At 44.9% G+C, this 20,838-nt stretch overlaps 1 protein-coding gene across 5 annotated transcripts in view; it reads left to right on the top strand.

The window, feature by feature from the left end:
• Positions 1-233: 233 nt before the first annotated feature.
• The window catches only part of LOC146204634 (inactive dipeptidyl peptidase 10-like), a 272,165-nt gene continuing 251,560 nt past the window's right edge, over positions 234-20,838 (top strand). For 3 of the 5 annotated variants that reach the window (XM_084589331.1, XM_084589330.1, XM_084589325.1), the window contains exon 1: positions 234-718. In XM_084589331.1, the coding sequence (XP_084445457.1) occupies positions 671-718 (48 nt within the window). In that variant the 5' untranslated portion in view covers positions 234-670. Of the gene's footprint in view, positions 728-20,838 lie in introns of all 5 variants that reach the window. The other 2 variants (XM_084589329.1, XM_084589324.1) reach the window with 1 other exon arrangement.

Below are 20,838 nucleotides of genomic sequence, written 5' to 3'. Positions count from 1 at the left end.
CGCTGTAGCACGCGAGCAGGAGCAACGCATATCTGTCACTCAAAGGGTTGCTATTGCCTTTTTTGTTTTTCCAATATAAGCTAGATGTCGTCTTGAAAATATTTCTTTTTACGTTTATATCAATTTTTTATCCCCTGTGTCGCGCGCTGGCTTCCCGGACGCACAGTGCGCTTCCGTTGGCTCTATCCCAGTTTGATAAATAAAGTGATTCAGCTTCCTGGAACCCCTCCAGGGGCGGTTTTCAGTCGCGACTGCTGAAGTTGCGATTTGAGAAAGTAAATGTTTAGATGTTTCTTTATTTGTTCAGCAAGAGTTGCTGATTGCCGCTCTAGTTGTGGCTTCTCCTTTTGATCACCGGTAATATTCGCGTTTTTTTTTTTTAACACTTCAGTACTACAGCTGAAACGAATGAGGCCATCAGCTCCTTCACGCGTCCGCAAAATTGGTGTCAACAAAGTGGAATGACCTCTCGCGCTATACATCCAATTGAAGTCTGCAGCTCAACGGCCCGGAGTAGTGGGAAGACTCGAATGATCTTTTACTGGTGCATTCCTCTCTCGGTTTCCGCCGGCACTGGGTGGCTGCTTCTCCACTAAGTTCACCGGCTCGGTCTGCTGAGGCTGCAGGCCCAGGATCATTTTCACGAGTGGACCAACCAGCTAAAGAAGCAATGAGCCTTTGTTGGCTGAACGCTGAACGGACAAGCCAAACCTCGCTGGTGAGCCATGTGCGTTTTTTCTTTCAGTGTTATTTCGCTGACGTACGTGTCAGCGTCTGAACGAACAGAAAAATGCGCAGTGTAGTGCATTGTGTTCTGGATTGCACAACTTCATGCGATGAAAGAATCTAGAAGGATATATCGAAATAAATATTATGCATGTGGATATATGTATGCGTACAGAATTTTGCTTCCTATACTTAAAAGGGAAATCTAATTTTTTGTTTTTGTTTTTTGAAGCGCAAAATTTGCTCCCGGGCTATGAGGTTTCGTATTGAGCACGACCGGCAGGGCATTAAATACGCAATGAAGGGAAAAAACAAAAAAAGAAGAAAAATTGTTTGCAATGAAAGGCAAATTAAAGAGAACGGTGCCATTTTTCATTCCTTCTGCACTGAAATCAGCTAGCTTCGTGGCCAGTGTATTCTCTGAGAAGGTTTGAGGTAACGAGCAGCGAAATTCGCGGTGAGATAAACATGTATACATATCACGTTCACGAGTGCCTAAGCTTTGCCGAATATGGTAGTCGAAAGTGTAAGTATATGACAGGGTCAAAAAGCGCTTTGGCGATGTCACTTTCGACTACGTGAAGAATCTATCATTTCTTCGAATGAACAACGTACGTATTGTTTTTGTTTCTAATCGCGGTGGCGGCATTCTGCAACTGAACATAACGTCGCGTGTTCACCGCCGGTTATTGCTGTTGCAATCTGATGGTGGAGAAATCTTTGAAGATCAGTTGGTAAAGATCAATTGGCGAAGAGGGAAATCTTGGAACCTATGAAATTGCTAAATGCAGCAGTGACAAGTGCATTAACACGCCATCGGCTTAACTCATTGGAAAAGATAGGAAGGTTTCAAGAACCCACTTAAGTAGCACCCGTCCAGTCATCGCCTTTCTTAGTCCTGTCGAAATGCCACGTTTTTCGCTGAGCAGAATGTCTCCAACTGGCGCCATGGTGTACTCAGTTAAATTTCGGACAATGCAGGCATGTATGTACTGCTGTTGTGTTACATCAGAAATAGCGTACACCATAATACGTTACCTTATAGGAGATATGTGTGCATTACACTATAAGCCTGTACAAGAAAATTGATTGAAGTCCGGCACCGAAATACGGAATTTTCTAAAGTGTGCAATGCCTTAAAGCCAACTCAACGAACTTACAGATGAGTATTTTTAACATTCGAAATTTTGAGCTGCATCATCGATTTGAAAAAATAAATAAATAAAAAAGGGGCTCATCTTTCATGTGGACGGGCTTGAATATACAGTACAATATTTTCCCTTAAAATCAGAAATAAAAAGTTAATTTGATTACTTTAGTTATTAACTTAATGATTAAGCTCTTCGTAATGATCGCCTTACTCTACAAACCACCGGCACAGACCCCACTGACGTATAACCCTCTTTTTTTTTTTTTTTAACACGAATCGGAAAACCGAAAACAAAAATACTCACAACGTAAACCCACAGCTGTTACAACTTGTCACCAACTGCGTGCGGCAATGCGATTCGATACAACGTGCAAAAAGCCACCGCAGGAGTAGCATTTCAATTTCCCTTAGGAATTAACTTTTTTGTGTTCCTGTGTTTTTATGTGTGTGCGTGTACAGGGGAGGGGGGAAGGGACTAGCTTAGAAGAATCGCGCATTCTTTTTACACTGCCATTTTATTTTGACGATGTGACGCTGATTGATGAAATCCCAGCAGCAAGACTTTCTAAGGCGGTTAGCTCAAGACGCCTGGCCTAGCGCCTAAAAGAGGTCAGTTGAGGCGATTGTAGCCGGCGCAGGTCGTTGACATTGACCTTTAAACGTTTCGCCCTCCCAGCACCGGTGGTGGCGCCACCCAACGACCGCTTCCTAAGGCTTTAACAGCAAAACTTTAGCGACTGGCGCCGCCATCGATTTGTTTTCTTTGTCAGGGGGCGCCAGTCGAATAACTTCACGTCATTCCGTCAGCACGAGCGTAGCGCTGCCGTCGAGCGCTGCGCATGGTTTCTGCAGTGGCTACGAGAGGGCCCATGGGCCGCACGAACGACCGCTTTTCGTCATGCTGGGAGGGAAAAGGCAGGCATTGCGTTGACGAAAGCAGGCAGTTTGCACCAGGACATTGATGTGAGCTCTATTCTGACATTCTGCCACCTGTGTTTTTACTTCACGCGTTTCTTATTTTCTTTAAAATTTGCTGTCCCATGCCAATAATAACTAATAGTTGGTGGCGATTTCAAAACTGACTTAAACGACGGCATACTAAACAAATTACGGCTCATTTACACCACTGCAAGGCATGCTTATCACAAAAATTCTCGCGCTGAAAAATTTGTTCTGAAAGCCCTAAGCTCTCACTTCAACGACCACTGTCTTATTGGTAGAATAACTGTCGCCAGTATCGTTATATATCAACACACGTTGCAAAACTGTAGTGGGAACCTTATTCGTTTTGATAGCGACAAATCAGTATGATAGACTGATAAAATGCGTTCTATGATAAAATCGTGCATTTTAAAACGGTGCTAATGTGCATTTTTTTTTAAAAGAACAATACTTTTATACAAAATTAAGAACGATTGGATTGCTCGAAACCTTATGACAGTGATATAATCAATATTTGGAGGACGCTTGAGCTTCTCCTTAAGAGTATACACGATAACGCATTTAACACCGCCTTTTCATTCCACGAGTTTTCAGCACTGAGAAATCGGCACAGAGTTTGGTGAAGTGTTAAGCGTCTTTAGATGGTCTGGTTTTTGGGGAAAGTAACTGCACGGTGCGTATTTCACTTCTCAATGGACACTTTCACTTGTCAGAGGCTCATATGTCATCGGTTCGAAGCCCTATCGTAAACTAGCCCCCTATTTGACTAATAGTTGGATGCTAAATGGGAAACTAAATGGCATGGCATCACCCTGAACGCTGCACACAGAACGGTTGCGTCACAATTTCGGGTTAGGCGACGACGATGGATTTTCAGCCGAACGGGCTGTATATAACCTTCACGTAAAAGATATTGTTTCCGGTGTTTTTGCAGTCTCATGGTTACAGCTCATGAAGTGTAATTAATTTAGATTAAGAAAAACAACGCGATTAGGAAGTCGAAAAGGAATTCCAATGTATTCCTGCACAAAAACGATGTTACTGGGAAACAACAAACATTAAACTGAACCCTAAATTCAAGGCCTCCGGCAATTTGTATCACATTGTCGTCGGTAATGCCATATATTAAAAAGAAGTTGTGGACCGCTTTAGTGACTTTTTTGCACATGTATGTAACAAAGCGTGCATTTCTGTACCTGCTACCTGTGTCCCGAGAAATCCGTATTACCTCTTCGTCCAACCTACTTGTATTGCTGAAGTTGTAAAAGCTTTCGAAAGCTAAAAACTCTCATAGTCGTGATGCCGACCCCCCCCCCCCCCCCCCCCCCTTTCTTGCTCAAAGAAGCTACTGTAAAGGACGGGGACCCCGTTGTCAAGCCCCACGTGTGCTTTTTGTCCCTGCCTCTCACATTCTTGATGGGAAATAAAAATTGATTGATTTGTTGATTGATTGATTGATTGATTGATCATATCAAATACACAGATTGCAAACTTTAAAATATTGTGCAAAAGTATAGGAAAGTCGCACTGTATGGCAAATTGCGATTTCGCCAGGCGTTAGATATATTAAAATGTGCTCCGCAATCCTAGTGGAGCGCTCACGAACGGCGCTGTTTGATAACTTGAAGCGCGCCGAGACGGTGGGCTGCGCACTCTGAATTTATGAATTAAAAATTATAATTAGGAATTTATAATTCAATACTCTGGATCTACCATCACTAAAGATCTCACATTCTGTCAGTGCATATGGTAAGGCAATGAATAAAACAAATAGCATTTCTAACTTAGCAGTCCGGAAACTTCGTATTAAATACGTTTCTCTCCCACAGATTCAAACTTGCAGCTTATCAGACACCGGTAAGGCCTTCTTACTTGGAACGCGCTAGTGTCGTTTCCGATAAGCACCAATATTATAGACGAGACAATCAGAACGTATACAAAACTGGGCGGCGAGGTTAATACCGCGACAGCGTTCAACAGAACTTATACTATCGCTGACAGGAACACAGAAAAAGAGTGTACTCATGCTGATGCAATCTATACAGGTGACCATGATCGAAAGGCATAACACACACACACGCGCACGCACGCACACACACACACACACACATACGTCACTATTTGCATAAAATCCTTTTTCCCGAAAACAACGATGAAATGAGATGTATTCCAGCGCCTGTGGCAGGTGGCAGCAGCAACGCTTTACTATTTTTTTTTTTGGGGGGGGGGGGGTGCATTGTAGTCCCATTGATTAATTTCTTTTGTTGCCCATAAGGCCTGTCCGCATTTGCATTGTGTTTCATTTTTTTTTTTCGGCGTATATGTTAGGCTTGTAATGCAAAGGTACTGTAGGTTGGTGTGTAAATAACCGAATACTTCATTCACGTTCTCCATGTACTTGCGTGCATTTGTGCAATTAAACCAGTAACGCAATGGATTTTGTCTTGCCTGAATTATCAGCTGTAAATTGTTTTTAGTAGCCTCCATTGATGACAACATTGCATCCAGTCTTGTGAATGCATGCCGCCGCTTAAAGACCGCGGAGAACGACGTGGTACTACCAAGTAAGATTGGTAAATGCGGCAGCGACTAGCGAGATGAAACCGGCAAAATTTACAATTTAATCGTAGCCGCTGAAAAGTGTAGAAATGAAGAATTTATATTATCAGGTGCCTCAATGACTGAGTGCTTACATCTTTCGGTTCCCGAGTGTACTAGGAAGGAGGATTCAATTTCGACTGTGACGACGACGTTTTTATGCAGTCGAGATGTAAAAAAAAGCTCGAATGACACCCACAGGTGCTCGAAATTAAGCTAATCAAAAACCCTCTGCTTCGGTGCTTTTTTGTCTCTCTTCGTTTCATTTCCTACATTATTCCTTCCCTCATGGCAAGTTTGAAGTGTTAAAGTGGATTTCCTATCCTCGTAGGCAATTTATTTGCAATAATTCGCATTCGCAATAGACCTTCACGCGGCCCCTTTTAGGAGCACAGTGAGTGAGTACTTAAGAAGTTCAGCTAGTTTCAAAATTTGTTTTTCATTTAGGGTCGACCAATATAGGGAAGTAGGTGATGTTCGCAAAAATTCTCCTCTTAAAACAGCTTCAGACAGCTCGAAATTGGTCACTGGGCATCGCGACTCGACATACGAGCGCAAGATAATAGTTCTTGATTAAACGAGGCAAACCAGCAGTTGTAAGCAACTGTGCTTGTTTTCGGCCCTCACAACTTACGTAGGCGTACAAAATCTTATCGTCTTTATTGTGTATCTGTCTATCTTTTTTTTTCTCCTTATGCCTCTGTTTTGTACTTTTAGCATCATTTTCAGTGCACCACATCTGCCCATTTGTCTCCAAATGAAAGTTTGAGGCCCTCCTGCAGCTGTATTTTAGGTTTTGGTTGTTCGTATGCCTTCGTAGCTTATGCGGCATACTTTCTTGGGAAATATCGCACGCTTATACGTTTAAAACTCAATTTAACGAAGTTGAAGAGAACCGCGAAATATTTCTTTAAATCGGTAACTTCGTTAAACTGAGTGCAGCAGTTCTCGGTCACTTAATTCGATACATTCGATTATATGGTGCAGCAACATCCAGAAATATACCGCGGCATCATATTGGCAAACCGTAATTCCACCGAAAATGAAATTGTGTCCCACAGGAACAGCAGACACCACTAGTGCGCATGAAACGAAAGAACAAATATTGTTACCTCAACAAGAAGGGCCCCAGGGGACCACATATTTGTCTATCAGCTAACACGTCGGCGATCTTTGCTTGCGTGCGCTTTGTAAGCAACGGCCACCGGATTCATTTTAAGTTTGTTGCGCGTCGAGCACGTCTTTCATCCCCTCATGTGTTCTGAGAAACTACTGCAGTCACAGGGCACCCACCGCTTCAACCTCTATCTGGCGAATTCAATTCAAAATCATAAATCTCGATTTGCACGAAGCAGTTTGATAAAAGCGGGACGAAGGCGCTCGAAGATGTTACTATTGGCTCGCAATCCATTTTTGGGCATTGTCTACAAAACATGCCAAAAAAATAACTTTTCTCCTTCCCGCCTTATCGAACAAATATTCGTCAAATTTGGACATATCATGAAATTGGTTTCATTATTCTGAGTTAATCAGGACTGTGTATCACCTATGGACATCTGAGGGGGAATCAGGATACCTTCGTTAAATCAGGAATTTTGTTGAGTCGGGATTCGTTGAAAAGAGTTTTGACTAGTTTTTGATATTCTTCGTCCTCCCCTCCTAATCCTGCTTCTCTTTTGTTGTCAAACACCACAGCAAGCGTTTTTGTAGCAGCGATGCACTTGTTCTGCTCGTACGAGCAGAATGACAATGGCGGACATGATGTGCGTTGAAGGGCAACTAAAGAAAATTGTTGGGGCTTAAGCATGGCTTGAACATAGTGATGCGAGTGAAAGCTGTGAGAGTAGCCGCGATATCCCCACTAATAGCGCCTTTCAATCGGCGTCTTTTTTATATTTTATATATACTGCAAAGGAAAGGCGCAGTATTTCCCACACTTTTTCTGTGGACACCTTAACCACGCTATAAGGGAAGGGATGAAGGGGTAGTGAAAGTGGAAAGAGAGAAAGAGGTGCCATAATGAAGGGCTCTGAGTAAGTTCGAGTACCCGGAGATTTTTACCACGCCCTGACATCGCCAAGCACACGAACGCCTCCACTGTGCTTTAATCGAAACGCAGCCGCCAGCGGTTGCGCCTTCGAACCCGGGTACTCTTGAACAGGAATCGGGTGTCTTAACCACTGCGCCACCGCGGCGGGGCACATATTGTTTTTCTATAAGTTAGTTTTTGGGGAAAGGCATAGAATACTTTTGGGTGGACACCCACTCTTAATCAGGTGAGGGTCACACGAACTTTTTGAAGGTCAAGCGGGCGGATATTTTGGGGAAAGGAAGGCACAGGATATTTATAGCCATATTTCCTCCTGTGGCCCCTTGAAGGTGAATGACTAGTCCATGATTAAAATGTGTCTTGGCTTATAAGAAAGGAAAGGCACAGTATCTGCCACATTTTTTCTCTGTGGAGACCTGAACCACATAGAAACAGCCTGTCCTCCTGCTCCTTGAAGGTCAAATGAAGGTTAAATAGAAGTCCACGCTGACGTTGACCCGAGGTGGCGTAGTGACGCTTCCGCTTCAAAAGGTTTTAGAAGTCGACAGCCTTGGAGGAAGGGGAGGGGGCATGGTAAGTACTTCGGGCTGGTATTTTGAAATGGGGACATCGCCGAATAAAGCCGCGTCCACGCTCAGGCTTCTCCGCAGTGTACAGGGTCGGGCAGGGGCAGAGTATTGAGTCGTACAGGATGGCGCTGTATTTACAGTGAAGAAGTAGTTGATTGATGGAAGAAAGCCAACGCGAAGGTAAGACTCGCGAAGGGTTGTTCGGCGGTATCGCACGAGGCACGGCAGATGGCGGTGAAGGCAGCGGAAACTGAAATTGTCGTAACTGAGGTCTTCGAGAACATTTCCGCACTTTTGCGATGCATTATAGTAAGGAACCTGAACATTGTCACAATTTTCATCGGCCCGCCAAATGGAAATTACATTAAATTTCTGGTACACTGCACACTTTCGTTTACAATGTATTAGTAGACCTCCGGTTATACGTACCCTGTTCATGCAATGAACCGCATTATACGATGAATCGGTGCGGGCCCGGCGAATCCCCCGTAGGGATAATGCATTAAAAGCCCTGATTACACGATGTGAAATTATGCGCACCCCGCTTCATACCACCTCCGACGGGGCTGTCCGGAACAAACGATGATGGTGCATCCCTTCATAGGCAAACGTCATATTACCCTGAAGTGTTCCAAATCGCAATTAAGACGGGGGAAAATGGGCGTAGTTTTGCGATCCAGCGTACTATGGCCTGTAGTGACAATTCTGCCGGCGGCTCTGATTCCGAACTTGCGATCAGCGGCCGTTGATGTGCAGCGGGTATCTGCACAAAGACCGCTTTTCCGCGCGCAGTTTTACGTTTGTAGCAGAATGAGATTACTGTGTAAGCGGTAACTAGATTAGACGTGTCTGTGATCAGCGGTGGCTAGTTTAAAAGCGACTTCCGCTGCTGCGTCACGTAGCGGCCATCACCCAGCGGGCCGCACGTCGCTGCAGAGAGCGGGCCGCAGGCATAGGTGGAGTCAAGGCTCGCAGTCGCGCCGCTGGCAAAAAAATAAGATTAATTTCATTTTGTTCCGTCTGAATGATTCGACTGCTTATTCAGATATTGCTGTCGCGGTATGACAACGGTTCTAAATGGAGACTCAGCAGAAACAATGTCGCTCGTATGCATGGCCGCCCAAACCGTACTGCGCATCGTAAAATGTCTTCGAATAGCCGAAGAAGACGCATTTATAACGCTTTGTACAGCCTATCGTTTTAAAGTGCATGAGACGTCTACTTAACGCGCAGTGACGAGAAAGCCCGAGAGCCCCGTCAAAAGACCTTTTAGAGGCCGAAAGGTCTGGCTGCGCAGTTTCAGCGCTACCGTATTTACGTGGGCAATTTCCGCACCTGTAATCCATTTCCCGTTATATATATATATATATATATATATATATATATATATATATCATCGGCGCGGCAGTGAAGTGAAAGGTGCCAGCTGCGGGCGGATGCCGTCACGCTGGCTACGACCCTCATTAATGTTAAAAAAAAAAAAAAAAAAAAAAAAAACGGAGTTCGAATTGCGTGCCATTCACACGTACAGCTCGCTCGCGTTACAACGCTGCCTTCATCGAATCCAAAACAACCGATACGAGTTCGGTTTACCACTCACGTCTCGAGTGTCTCCATTTAAATTTGACTGCTAGTTTTGCGATTGTTTTGATGCGCGTTTATTGCTATCAGCAGCTAATATGCGGTCGTTCTAAAAAAGGAGTGAGGAGGCGGAGAAGCAGGTATATGCGTCAGCGTCGACTTATAATTTTGACGAGTTCAGTTCAGTCGTTCAGTCGTGTCCGACTCTTTGTGACCCTATGGACTATATCACGCCACGCTTTCCGGTCTCTCACTATCTTCCTAACATCACATAACTTCATCTGCAGCGCCTCGAGGATGCCATCTAACCATCGCGTTCGCTGCCTACCTCTTCTCAGCTGACCCTCAACCTTTCCCAACATCAATTCTTTCTCCAGCGACTCCTCTCTTCTCATCGGATGACCAAAGTAGCTAAGCTTTAACTTTAGAATTTGACCCTCCAATGAGCAGTCAGGGTTAATTGTCAACTTTGACGAGCTCGCTCTAAAAGCTGTTATATATATATATATATATATATATATATATATATATATATATATATATATATATATATATATATATATATATATATATATATATATATATATATATATATATATATTGTGGTAATCTTTGTCTTCATAGCCACTGCCATGCACCGCGTGCTGACACACTCGAGGACGAAGAAGTTGGTCGCCGCCTTGCTGATTCGCCACGCCTGACGCTCCGCAGCGAGTTCCTCCTGAGCGGCTGGATTCATCTGGGTTTACCGAATAAACACACCCCTACAATTGGTGGAGGTGCGGGGTACGTTCCCGTCCACCCTGGAACTAAGAAGCCGCTCATTACCATCTGCTTCGACCATGCCGGACGATACTGCCCCAACATCGCAGCCCCTCCCAACCACGGTCCTGTGTTCTGGAGCTCTATACGGCAGCGTGACCCATGCCTCTTCAGTGGCACGGCCGACCAAGACGTCGACGATTGGTTGTCGGCATACGAGCGTGTCAGTACTTACAACCGATGGGACGACACTACGAAATTAGGTAACGTAATCTTTTACCTGACTGACGTGGTGAACCTCTGGTTTCGCAACCATGAAGCAGACCTGCCATCTTGGTCTGCATTAAGAAGAATTTTGCGGAAGTGTTCGGCCGCCCTGAAGTTCGCAAGCTCCGAGCAGAACAACGCTTGCGCGAGCGCACTCAGCAGGCCGAAGAGTCGTTCACCAGTTACATAGAAGACATCGCTGACCCTTGCAAGCGTGTCGACCCCTTAATGACCGAAGCGGATAAGATAGAAAACATCATGAAAGGCATATAGGACGACGCGTGCCAGATGCTATGGGTGAAAAATCCTGCCACGGTCAGTGACGTAATCAAACTCTGTCAGAGCTACGACTAGCTTCGTAAGAAGCGCGCTTCTACCCGGCGGTCCGGTGTTAGAGACGACACCATCTCTGCACTAGCTCTGGGCGGTGCTACTCCATCAGAGGACAGCCCTTTGATTCAACAAATCAAAGCCTTCGTTCGAGAAGAGGTCGCCCGCCAGCAATCACTGGTCCCTCAGTTACAAGATGCTGGCCGCCTTGTTCCTGACATGGCTCCATCTTTGGCCCCTACCATACGGCGTGCCGTGCAAGACTACATTGCTGATGTCCTTCCGCCCAGTTCCGTGCTCCCGCCCAGATGATGACCGCTCGAAAACTGCCTTTATAACACCGGATGGCTTATACGAGTTCAACGTTATGCCCTTTGGCCTTTGCAATGCCCCAGCTACTTTCGAGCGCCTGATGGACACTGTTCTTCGTGGACTCAAGTGGCAGACCCGTCTTTGTTATCTAGATGACATCGTAGTTTTCTCTACCGATTTTTCTTCTCACTTTCTCCGCCTAAAGCATGTCCTCACGTGTCTCGCCGATGCTGGGCTTCAGTTTAATTTGAAGAGGTGCCACTTTGCCGCTCGAAAACTCACAATTTCAGGCCACGTAGTCTCTAAGGACGGCATTCTTCCCGACCCCACCAAACTTCGCGCAGTTGCAGAGTTCCCGAAGCCAACCTCCCTGAAGCAGCTTCGGAGCTTTATCGGCCTCTGCTCCTACTTTCGACGCTTCATCTTGAACTTCGCCTCTATCATTGCTCCTCTGACCCGGCTCCTTGCCGGCAACTCCGACCTTTCCGCCTGGACTCCAGCCTGCGATAAAGCCTTCGACACTTTACGCTGCCTTTTGGTTTCGCCTCCCATTCTACGCCACTTTGATCCGACTGCGCCTACGGAGATCCACGCTGATGCCAGCGGTATCGGGCTTGGTGCCGTCCTTACACAACGTAAGCCTGGTTACAGCGAGTGTGTTGTGGCATACGCCAGCCGAACATTGACGAAAGCAGGGTCCAATTATTCAGTCACAGAAAGAGAATGTTTGGCCATTATTTGGGCCATCGGAAAATTTCGTCCCTATGCGTATGGCCGACCGTTTTATGTTGTGACCGATCATCACGCTTTGTGCTGGCTGGCCTCTCTCAAAGACCCATCCGGTCGCCTTGCTCGCTGGGCTCTCCGCCTCCAGGAGTATGACATCCATGTCATTTATCGATCAGGTCTGAAGCATACGGACGCGGATGCTCTTTCCCGCTCGCCGTTGCCAAGTGATACCTCGTCTGACCACGTCTGTGCTTACGATTTTTCGACTCTTGCCACTATCGACATGGCTACTGAGCAGCGGAATGACCCCTGGATCAATGCTCTTTTGGATTTTCTCTCAAGTCCTACTCCCGGTCATTCATCCAAAGCGCTCGTCCGCCAAGCCCACCACTTCTCCATTCGTGACGGCCTTCTCTATCGCCGCAATTATTTGCTTGATGGACGGTAGTGGCTTCTAGTCATCCCGCGTCATCTCCGTGCCGACATTTGTGCTGCGTACCATGGTGACCCACAATGTGCTCACGGTGGCGTATTGAAAACCTACACGCGCCTACGTCTGCGATTTTACTGGCGTGGAATGTACCGCTTTGTGCGACATTTCGTGCGCTCTTGCGAATCTTGTTAACGCCGAAAAACTCCTCAGAAGTCCCCTGTTTCGTTGCAGCCGTTACCCTGCCCTGCTCGTCCGTTTGACCGCGTTGGCATAGATCTCTATGGCCCTCTTCCTACTACTTCCGCTGGAAACCGGTGGATTATCGTGGCAGTAGACCATCTCACTCGTTACACTGAAACATCACCGTTACCATCTGCTACTGCAAGAGACGTTGCTTTGTTCCTTCTCAACAACTTGATTCTTCGCCACGGGACTCCGAAGGAACTGCTCAGTGACCGCGGACGCGTTTTCTTGTCCGACGCTCTTGAGGCCCTACTGAAAGAATGCCGCATCATTCATCGCACCGCTACTTCTTAGCACCCTCAGACGAATGGCCTGACAGAACGCTTCAACCGTACTCTGAGTGACATGCTGGCCATGCACGTCAACGGCGCTCATTCCAACTGGGACCAGGTTCTTCCCTTCGTAATCTACGCGTACAACACTGCGGTACAGACAACCACTGGATTCTCTCCCTTCTTCCTTCTATACGGGCGCGAGCCAACCTGCAGAATGGACGCGCTTTTTACCGCCCTGATGTTTCTGAATCGACGTCACTCTCGGACGCCGCCCAGTACGCACAAGAATGCCGTCAGCTCGCTCGTTCACTTACAAAAGAAAACCAGTGGCAACAAAAACACCATCGTGACACTGGCGAGGCACCTTCATATGCACCCAACTCTCTGGTCTGGCTCTGGGTTCCTACCACAACTACCGGCCTTTCAAAGAAGCTTCTTGCTCGGAATCACGGTCCATACCGAGTCCTTCAAAAAACATCTCCTGTCAACTACGTAGTTGAGCCTGTTACGCCCTCTGAGGACTTGCGTCGTCGTGGACGCGAAACAGTTCATGTGAACCGAATCAAGCCCTACTACGATCCGTCTGTTCTTTCGGCTCCATAAGTCGCCAGGATGGCTCCTTTTCTACCCGAGGGGGGGGGGGGGGGGGGGTAATGCAGTGTGGTAATCTTCTTCTTCATAGCCACTGCCATGCATCGCGTGCTGACACACTTGAGGACGAAGAAGTTGGTCGCTGCCTTGCTGATTCGCCACGCCTGACGCTCCGCAGCGAGTTCCTCCTGAGCGGCTGAATCCATCTGGGTTTACCGAATAAACACACCCCTACAATATATATATTATGCGTTTTTACACTTACAGAGCTTTTAGAGCGAGCTCGTATAATCGCTTAATTCGCGCACCCGCATTTTGTAGCGTTAATTTGAAGAAGTGCACAAAATGTGCGCGTAAATGCACTAACTTTCGCAAAACAAAAATAGGAGTGCTTTCATATAACGTACATGTGGGCGAAGAATCATAATTTTCTCAACAAGAGTAGCTGGTGCATTGATAACGCGAGTGCGTCAGTTCTGTAGTATTTCCGTTTATACGACGTCTGGATTATACCAGGGTTTCGCGCAGTTCTCTGAAAGTCATATAATCGAGGTTCAACACTGGTGAACTGAAACACATTGTATGCGGGGGTGATTTCAATTTTGGCATGCTGGTTGATAACAATGCCAGTTGTGAAATGGCATGGTTGTTCGAGAGATTTGTTAACTAATGATATTAGCCTGAGCTGCCGATAACTCGTCAACTTCAATAGATCTATTTGTTACCAATATTAGTAAAGACAACATCAAAGCTGGTTCTCTAGCTAACGATGTTAGTGATCATATTCTCATATTTTTAGCCATTAAAAAATCCATAAGAAATGCAAACCATTGCATTTTACCATGTCATATCTCCTGTGAAGACCTATATAACTTCGGTCAGAAAATAATAATGAATGCATTATGAACTTTGCTTTCATCCTAAAATGATACAGCGTTGCATTTCGCCAATTTTGAAGCAAATCTGGGATGAAAGCTTCCCTACAAGCGCTACTGCATGCCTGGCAAAAATGTCATGAAGCCATGGATTAGTAAAAAATTATTTCGAAAGACTGAAGTGAAGAATTGCATGTATCAGCGTTTTCTCTCTGGACTTGAGCCTGAACCATTGAAGAACTTCAAGAAGTTCCACAACTGTCTAAATAAAGAACTTCAACATGCAAGAAACAACTACTTTGCCATCAAATTAGCCAATTCATCAAATAGCAGTGCGACTAGGTGGAAACACTTCAATCGCTTTTCGGGTTATCGAATGCTAACACAGCAGTTGCAGAAATTGCGATTATTGAGAACGTGAAACTGAAGGTGAAAATTTTGTTAGGTACGTTTAATGATCATTTCGTAAGTATATTTTCGCCACCACCGCTAGGAGATCGCGCCGCATACATGAGGGGTGAATGTGAGCATACAACTTTTTTAAACTCGTGTTACGGATACGGAAATTTTTTTTTGATAGTTATGGTAGCCAAATAATGCTACACCCCGCAATTTTCATGACATAGAGGTATGTCCAGTAAATTTTGTTGTGGATGTTATCAAAGTGCCGCTCATTTACCTTGTCAAAATCTACCTTAAAATAGCTGCTTTCCTGAAGCATTGCAAATAGCAAAAGTGTGTGTGTTTTTTTATAAGAAAGGCGATAGAAATAGCCTAAATAACTACCAACCAATATCCAGCCAATATTTTCTGAAATGCTTAAAAAAGTTTACTTTCACGCTTAGTACGGTTCACAAATAAATCCAACTTGATAACAAATTCACTGTATTGTTTCCGGAAACGACGCTCCACGACATTTGCCCTACTTGATCAGAAAGAGGTTATCTTTAAGGGTTTTGAACAAAACTATTATTTACTAGGAGTTTTCCTTGATTTTAGTAAAGCATTTGACTCCCTCAACCGCAGTTTACTTTTTACAAAACCTAAGTTTTTGTGTTGTACGCTGCCCCGCCCATGATGATATTCAGTCGTACCTTCGCCATCGCAGGCAATGCGCAAATTTAAAATCATTCTCATCCTCTATTAAGCATTGTCTACTGAAACACCTCAAGGCGGTAATTTAGGTCTCTACCACTCTAATTACTCTACCATTATAAACGTTATAATTACTGTTACGTACCGTTACAATATTTATAAATAATATTTTCACCCTAAATACATAACTAAACTTTGTCATTTACTCAAATGATACCGTCTTTTTCTAACGCTTGAAGGCAGCGAGGTACTGCGTCGGCGGGCAAACGACGTGTTAAAGAAACTGCAAGACTGTGGGCTTCTAGGTAACACATTATTCATTAATGCTGAAAAAAACTACGGCTGTGATTTTTCGAGCAAAAGGGAAGCAAATGGGCCTTACTTATCCCTTAATACTAAATAATATACCTTAGAAATAATCAATAGTTTCAAACACTAGGCGTATTTTTTCAAGAAAATATGCACTTGGGTACGCACGTCGACCCTGTTGTAAGTAAATCGGCATGTGTAATAGGCACACTTTATTACAGCAGCCAGTTATTACTTATAAACCCTTGACTTGTCATATATCATTAGCTTTGTTTTCCCCATATACAGTACTGTTTTTGGTGTGGGGCACGACGGCAAAAAATGTGTCAAAGCTAATAAAACTCCACAATAGGCTTATTAAAATTATCTATATTAATTCTTCGACTCACAAGCCTCACTTTTTGTTGAAAAAGTTTGACTTAATAGCCTTATCAGACCGATACATATATCGCCTCTGCAAAACATTCCGAAGCCAACAAAAACATGAATTAAACTTGCTGACGCATATAGCATATTTAAGACCTAACAGCCATTATTATTATACGCAGCATCCCGATTTTTTGTTTGTGCCTCGAGCACGGACCAATTATGGCGTTGAAATGTTCCGTACAGCAATTCCGAATATGTTGAAATCTTTCAAGAAAGAGGGGATCAGTATAAAGAACGTGTCATTAAGTGCGCTGAACTGGTAGTTTTGTCGTGTTTTTTTTTGTTTACATCTATAAAATTATCGACATGCTCTAGTATCACTCATGCGCGGTTACATCTATTTTGTGCTTTTGTTTTTCAAATCACTGTGTGCATTTGCTATTATGTCTGCTTTTTATTCATGATAAACTTTTTTGTTTTACTTATTGCCGATGACAGCAATAATGTATTTGTTATTTGCTTTATTGGTATCGTGCGCACTTGTAGCGGTAGCGGATGCTCTGCTCTTGTTTAGGGGATGGGAGCCTAGTTAAGTGGCATGATAGCAACCTTATATATATATATATATATATATATATATATATATATATATATATATATATATATATATATATATATATATATAACGGGGCCGTGTCACCTTGTCACCTTGGCCCCGTTAAAGAGGCGGGCCGATATGCCTGCCTGCGATGGCTTCTTCGCCCGCGTCTCAACAGCCGGCCTACGTGACGGTGCAAGTAGCAGCAAGAGCGGCGAGCCGACACCACCCAGATTCTAACAAGGCCTTCTTCCTTTCGATCAGCGAACGTCACGACAAACGGATGAGCGATAAGGTATCAGCCTCTGAATCTGCGCGTACAAGCTTGGGTAAAGGGGCGAGATGACATCATATGACTCGACTAAAATTAGCGCTGCACCTTCATTTGTCGGTTCTTTATCGTCATCCGCCTGTCGTGATGTAGGCTGCTGCGGAGCGTAGGCCTGGTCAAAATCGCGGTGGCGACTGGCGAGCTCGAGCTCGCTCGAACCATCGCCAACATTTCTGCGTGCCGCTGCAACGGGACCATCGGGTCACGGCCGCAGCTGATTTCGTTCACTCAAACCACAACTGAGAGCACCACAATCGCGGCGCTCAAATGCGCTAGTCACGTGGTATTATTTGTATTTCGCGGGCTTTCTTTTGTTCCCGGAAAAAAAGATACACGTGAGACTTTCTGTATCGCAATTAGTGGAATGGGGTTTCTGAAGGTGCTCTACAACTTTCCAATTCACATTTTTGGTCTAAGGTGAATATTTATTAAATTAGAAAAATTAACATAATTAGCCAATTGATTAATTGGAAAACGAAAAATTGCCTGTAGTGCGCTAACGGGCTGGTAGTTGTATGCAACTGGTTTCACTGACCTACCTCAAATATATTATTTCGTATCCCTTGGTTCAAGTTAGCTGGGACACCCGGTATATATATATATATATATATATATATATATATATATATATATATATATATATATATATATATATATATATATATATATATATATATATATATATATATATATATTGTTACGGGGTAGTTCAGCTTGTAGCAGAGGGCGAACACCGAAGACAAGGCTTTCAAACAGACGTTCTCTGTAGGCACCAGCCGACGCTGTTGAACGTCGTCTTCCCTCAAAAACTCACGAGAGTCTTCTTCTTCTTTCCTTATGCGTATGCGTTCTTCTTCTTTCCTTACGCGTTGCACCGCCTAATGTGACACTACCCCGCCGGTTGAAAAGCACCGTCCCGGTGCGTACTAGCGTCGAAACCAGGGTCCATGTAGTACGGTTTTAGGCGTGCAACATGGACCGTCTCGGTGCGTGGTATAGAGGCATGGTGGGCGGGATGCAAGGGTGCAATTTCGTATGTCACTGGTGTCACTTGTCGTAAAATACGGTAGGGTCCTGTATACCGGGGCAAAAGTTTTTCCGAGAGGCCAACGCGGCGAGACTCCAGAGCAGCACGAGAGAGCCGCAAGAATACTCGGTGTTGCGATGACAGGAATCATAGCAACGTTTCTGGGAGTACTGAGAGGCTGCGAGTCGGTTGCGAGCAACAACGCGGGCAGCATCAGCTCGGGCTATGGCGTCACGAGCATATGAGCTGGCAGTGGTGACAGACGGGAGCAGGCTGTCAAAAGGAAGCAGAGGTTCACGGCCGTATAGAAGATAGAAGGGGGAGTAGCAGGTAGTGTCGTGACGCGACGAATTGTAAGCGAATGTCACAAATGGCAATATAATACATGAAAATAAATGATTTATTTCAATTACAGCGTTCCTTTTTAAAAGATAGCGCAAAATGACTTCAGAAGCTTTGTAAATTGCAGTCGTATTGAATCTCGCTGAATTCTTAAAATGCCATTTCAGCATTCCATGACATTTGCTGCCAAAGTTACACAGCAAAATCACGTGTTCTCCTTTACAAGAATGTAATATTAGTTGGACTCAGTCATATCCTTAAACTAAATCTGGGAAACGATGCGCGGTATTTTGCCACAGTAGATCTGTATAGCCAGAAACCAAGAAAGGAAAGGTAAGACGTCGGCGTAATTATCGAATGGCTACGAAGCCCCGAGAATAATGAAGGAAGGATTAACGATGAGTGCGGTGATTGCGACAGCGTGCACGAAGATGATGCAGCTAGTATACAAGCGCAGGGACACCCATACGTGTCGGCTGTCCAGATGAATCATGCGGAGAAAGTTCAGCGCGGCCCATGTCACCCATCCTGCAGAACGTTGGTCAGGCCCGAAGATAATCTTATCTGACAGATGCCGGTTCTCCAAGCGCTATCTACAGCTGGCGGCGTTCGCGCGTGGCGTCGACGTGCACATAAAGCACGCCCGCGGTTGTCTTAGGTGGGCAGTACTAATCACTGTTCCCCGCACGGCTAATCTGGTGCTGGTAGAGGAAAGAGGAGGCAATCATCCTGGGGCCGAATTACGGACTCCGCTCACAAGTTTGTGAGCGTGACGTCAAAATTACGAAGCTGTGACGCAGCCTTGAGACGTCAATCGTGACGAGTATGCGAAATCGTCCAATTACCAGCGACTTTTAGCGTGGCTCCGCCCTAGTAGTCCCGAATCCTCGGCAAACGTTGATGCCACAGTGTGGCACAAAACTGAGCAGGGACCGTCTCCTAACTTTTTCTAACACGACGAAACTAATACGCAATAAATAAAACAAACAAAGGTTTATTTTGGCAAGATACTATTTTTAGTATTGATTAACATTGAGCTCAAGTTGAAGCGTTCTTAGTTGTGTAGTTATACTTGCTATTAGGTAACTTTTGTTGCCGCGAGGGTGCGCCGGCGGCGTCATGGCGTGCACATGGCGGCCTGCAAGCAAACAGCTGATTCCCCGAGAAGGTGCTGCTTTTTTTAGTGTCGTCGGTAATCGAAGTACCGTGCAAGTGCCGTGAGCATGCTGAAAATCTAATAGAATGCAGTCGAAGTCCAGGGCCTGCAGCGATAAAATTTCATGGAGCGCTTGACACGGAAATGGACAAAGACAACTTGCGAAGGTGTTTTCGGTCGGAGCCTACTAGTATCGATGAGAAAAGTGCTTAAAGTGCTACGTGCAGGCTTCGTGGTTCTATTTGTTTCTCTTTAGGAAATGCAAGACGACTGTGAAGCATGTAGTGTAGGCCAAAATGAAGCTCTGTCCTTGCATTATCATCTGTTTGTATGTAGCTGGATAGTTTAGGAAAGAACATGATCATGGGAATGCTTCCACCCCTGCCGTGACTGAACCCGAAGCCTTCATTCACTGCAGTGCCACCGTGACAGGGCTTTCGATGTAGCTTTCGTTGTAGTGTGCTCTGTATTTTTTTTTCTTTGTTCTCATGACTGAGTTGCTTTGTTTTTGAGCGATACCTTCTGCCCACACACCATTTGCTTGATGCATATGTGATGTTTTTCTGCGTACGCTACAATCACTGTGAGCACTAAAACTCGCAATATTATGCATTCAATTTGTCAGCTTTACACTGTTCAGCATTAAGCAAACGCTTTCTATGCGTCCTAACAGTATATGCAGGCCTGTAGTCCTGGAAGGTTCACTAATGGAGACTACCTTATGCAAACATTGTACATAGCACTACTTGTGTCATGTTTCTGCACTGTTAAGAGCCATACTTTGTTTCCTGCTTCTGAAATGTGCCAAACCTATGACAACTACTATGCAAGCGTGTAATCATTAAGCAACTATTATTTTGTGTCATGCCTCTGAGTCGCAGTTTTATGCACAATACTTTCATTTCTTGTTTCTGAAGTGTGTCAGACCTGCGATGAGTACAGTGCCAGCTTACAGGCTCTAAAAAATTATTCGTGTATGTCTTCTCTGTGTAGCACAATCGTGCAGCACGTGCAAATAACTGCCTGTGCTATTGCAGGCAGTTGGTTTCGCTGCTGCATAATCAAGCGTGTGAAACGCTGCAGGAAAATAAAGGGGCACAGTTGATACACGTGCTTCTAAAAAACTTCTGTGAGACTTTCCCATTCCGATAGGCATCACAATTGCTGCCTCGTTGTGA

This window comes from Amblyomma maculatum, chromosome 1 (genome assembly GCF_055883805.1).
Source record: "Amblyomma maculatum isolate TAMU_Amacu chromosome 1, ASM5588380v1, whole genome shotgun sequence".
Taxonomy (NCBI): domain Eukaryota; kingdom Metazoa; phylum Arthropoda; class Arachnida; order Ixodida; family Ixodidae; genus Amblyomma; species Amblyomma maculatum.
Note: the sequence above shows the minus strand (reverse complement) of the source record. Positions and strands in the feature narration are given on the sequence as shown.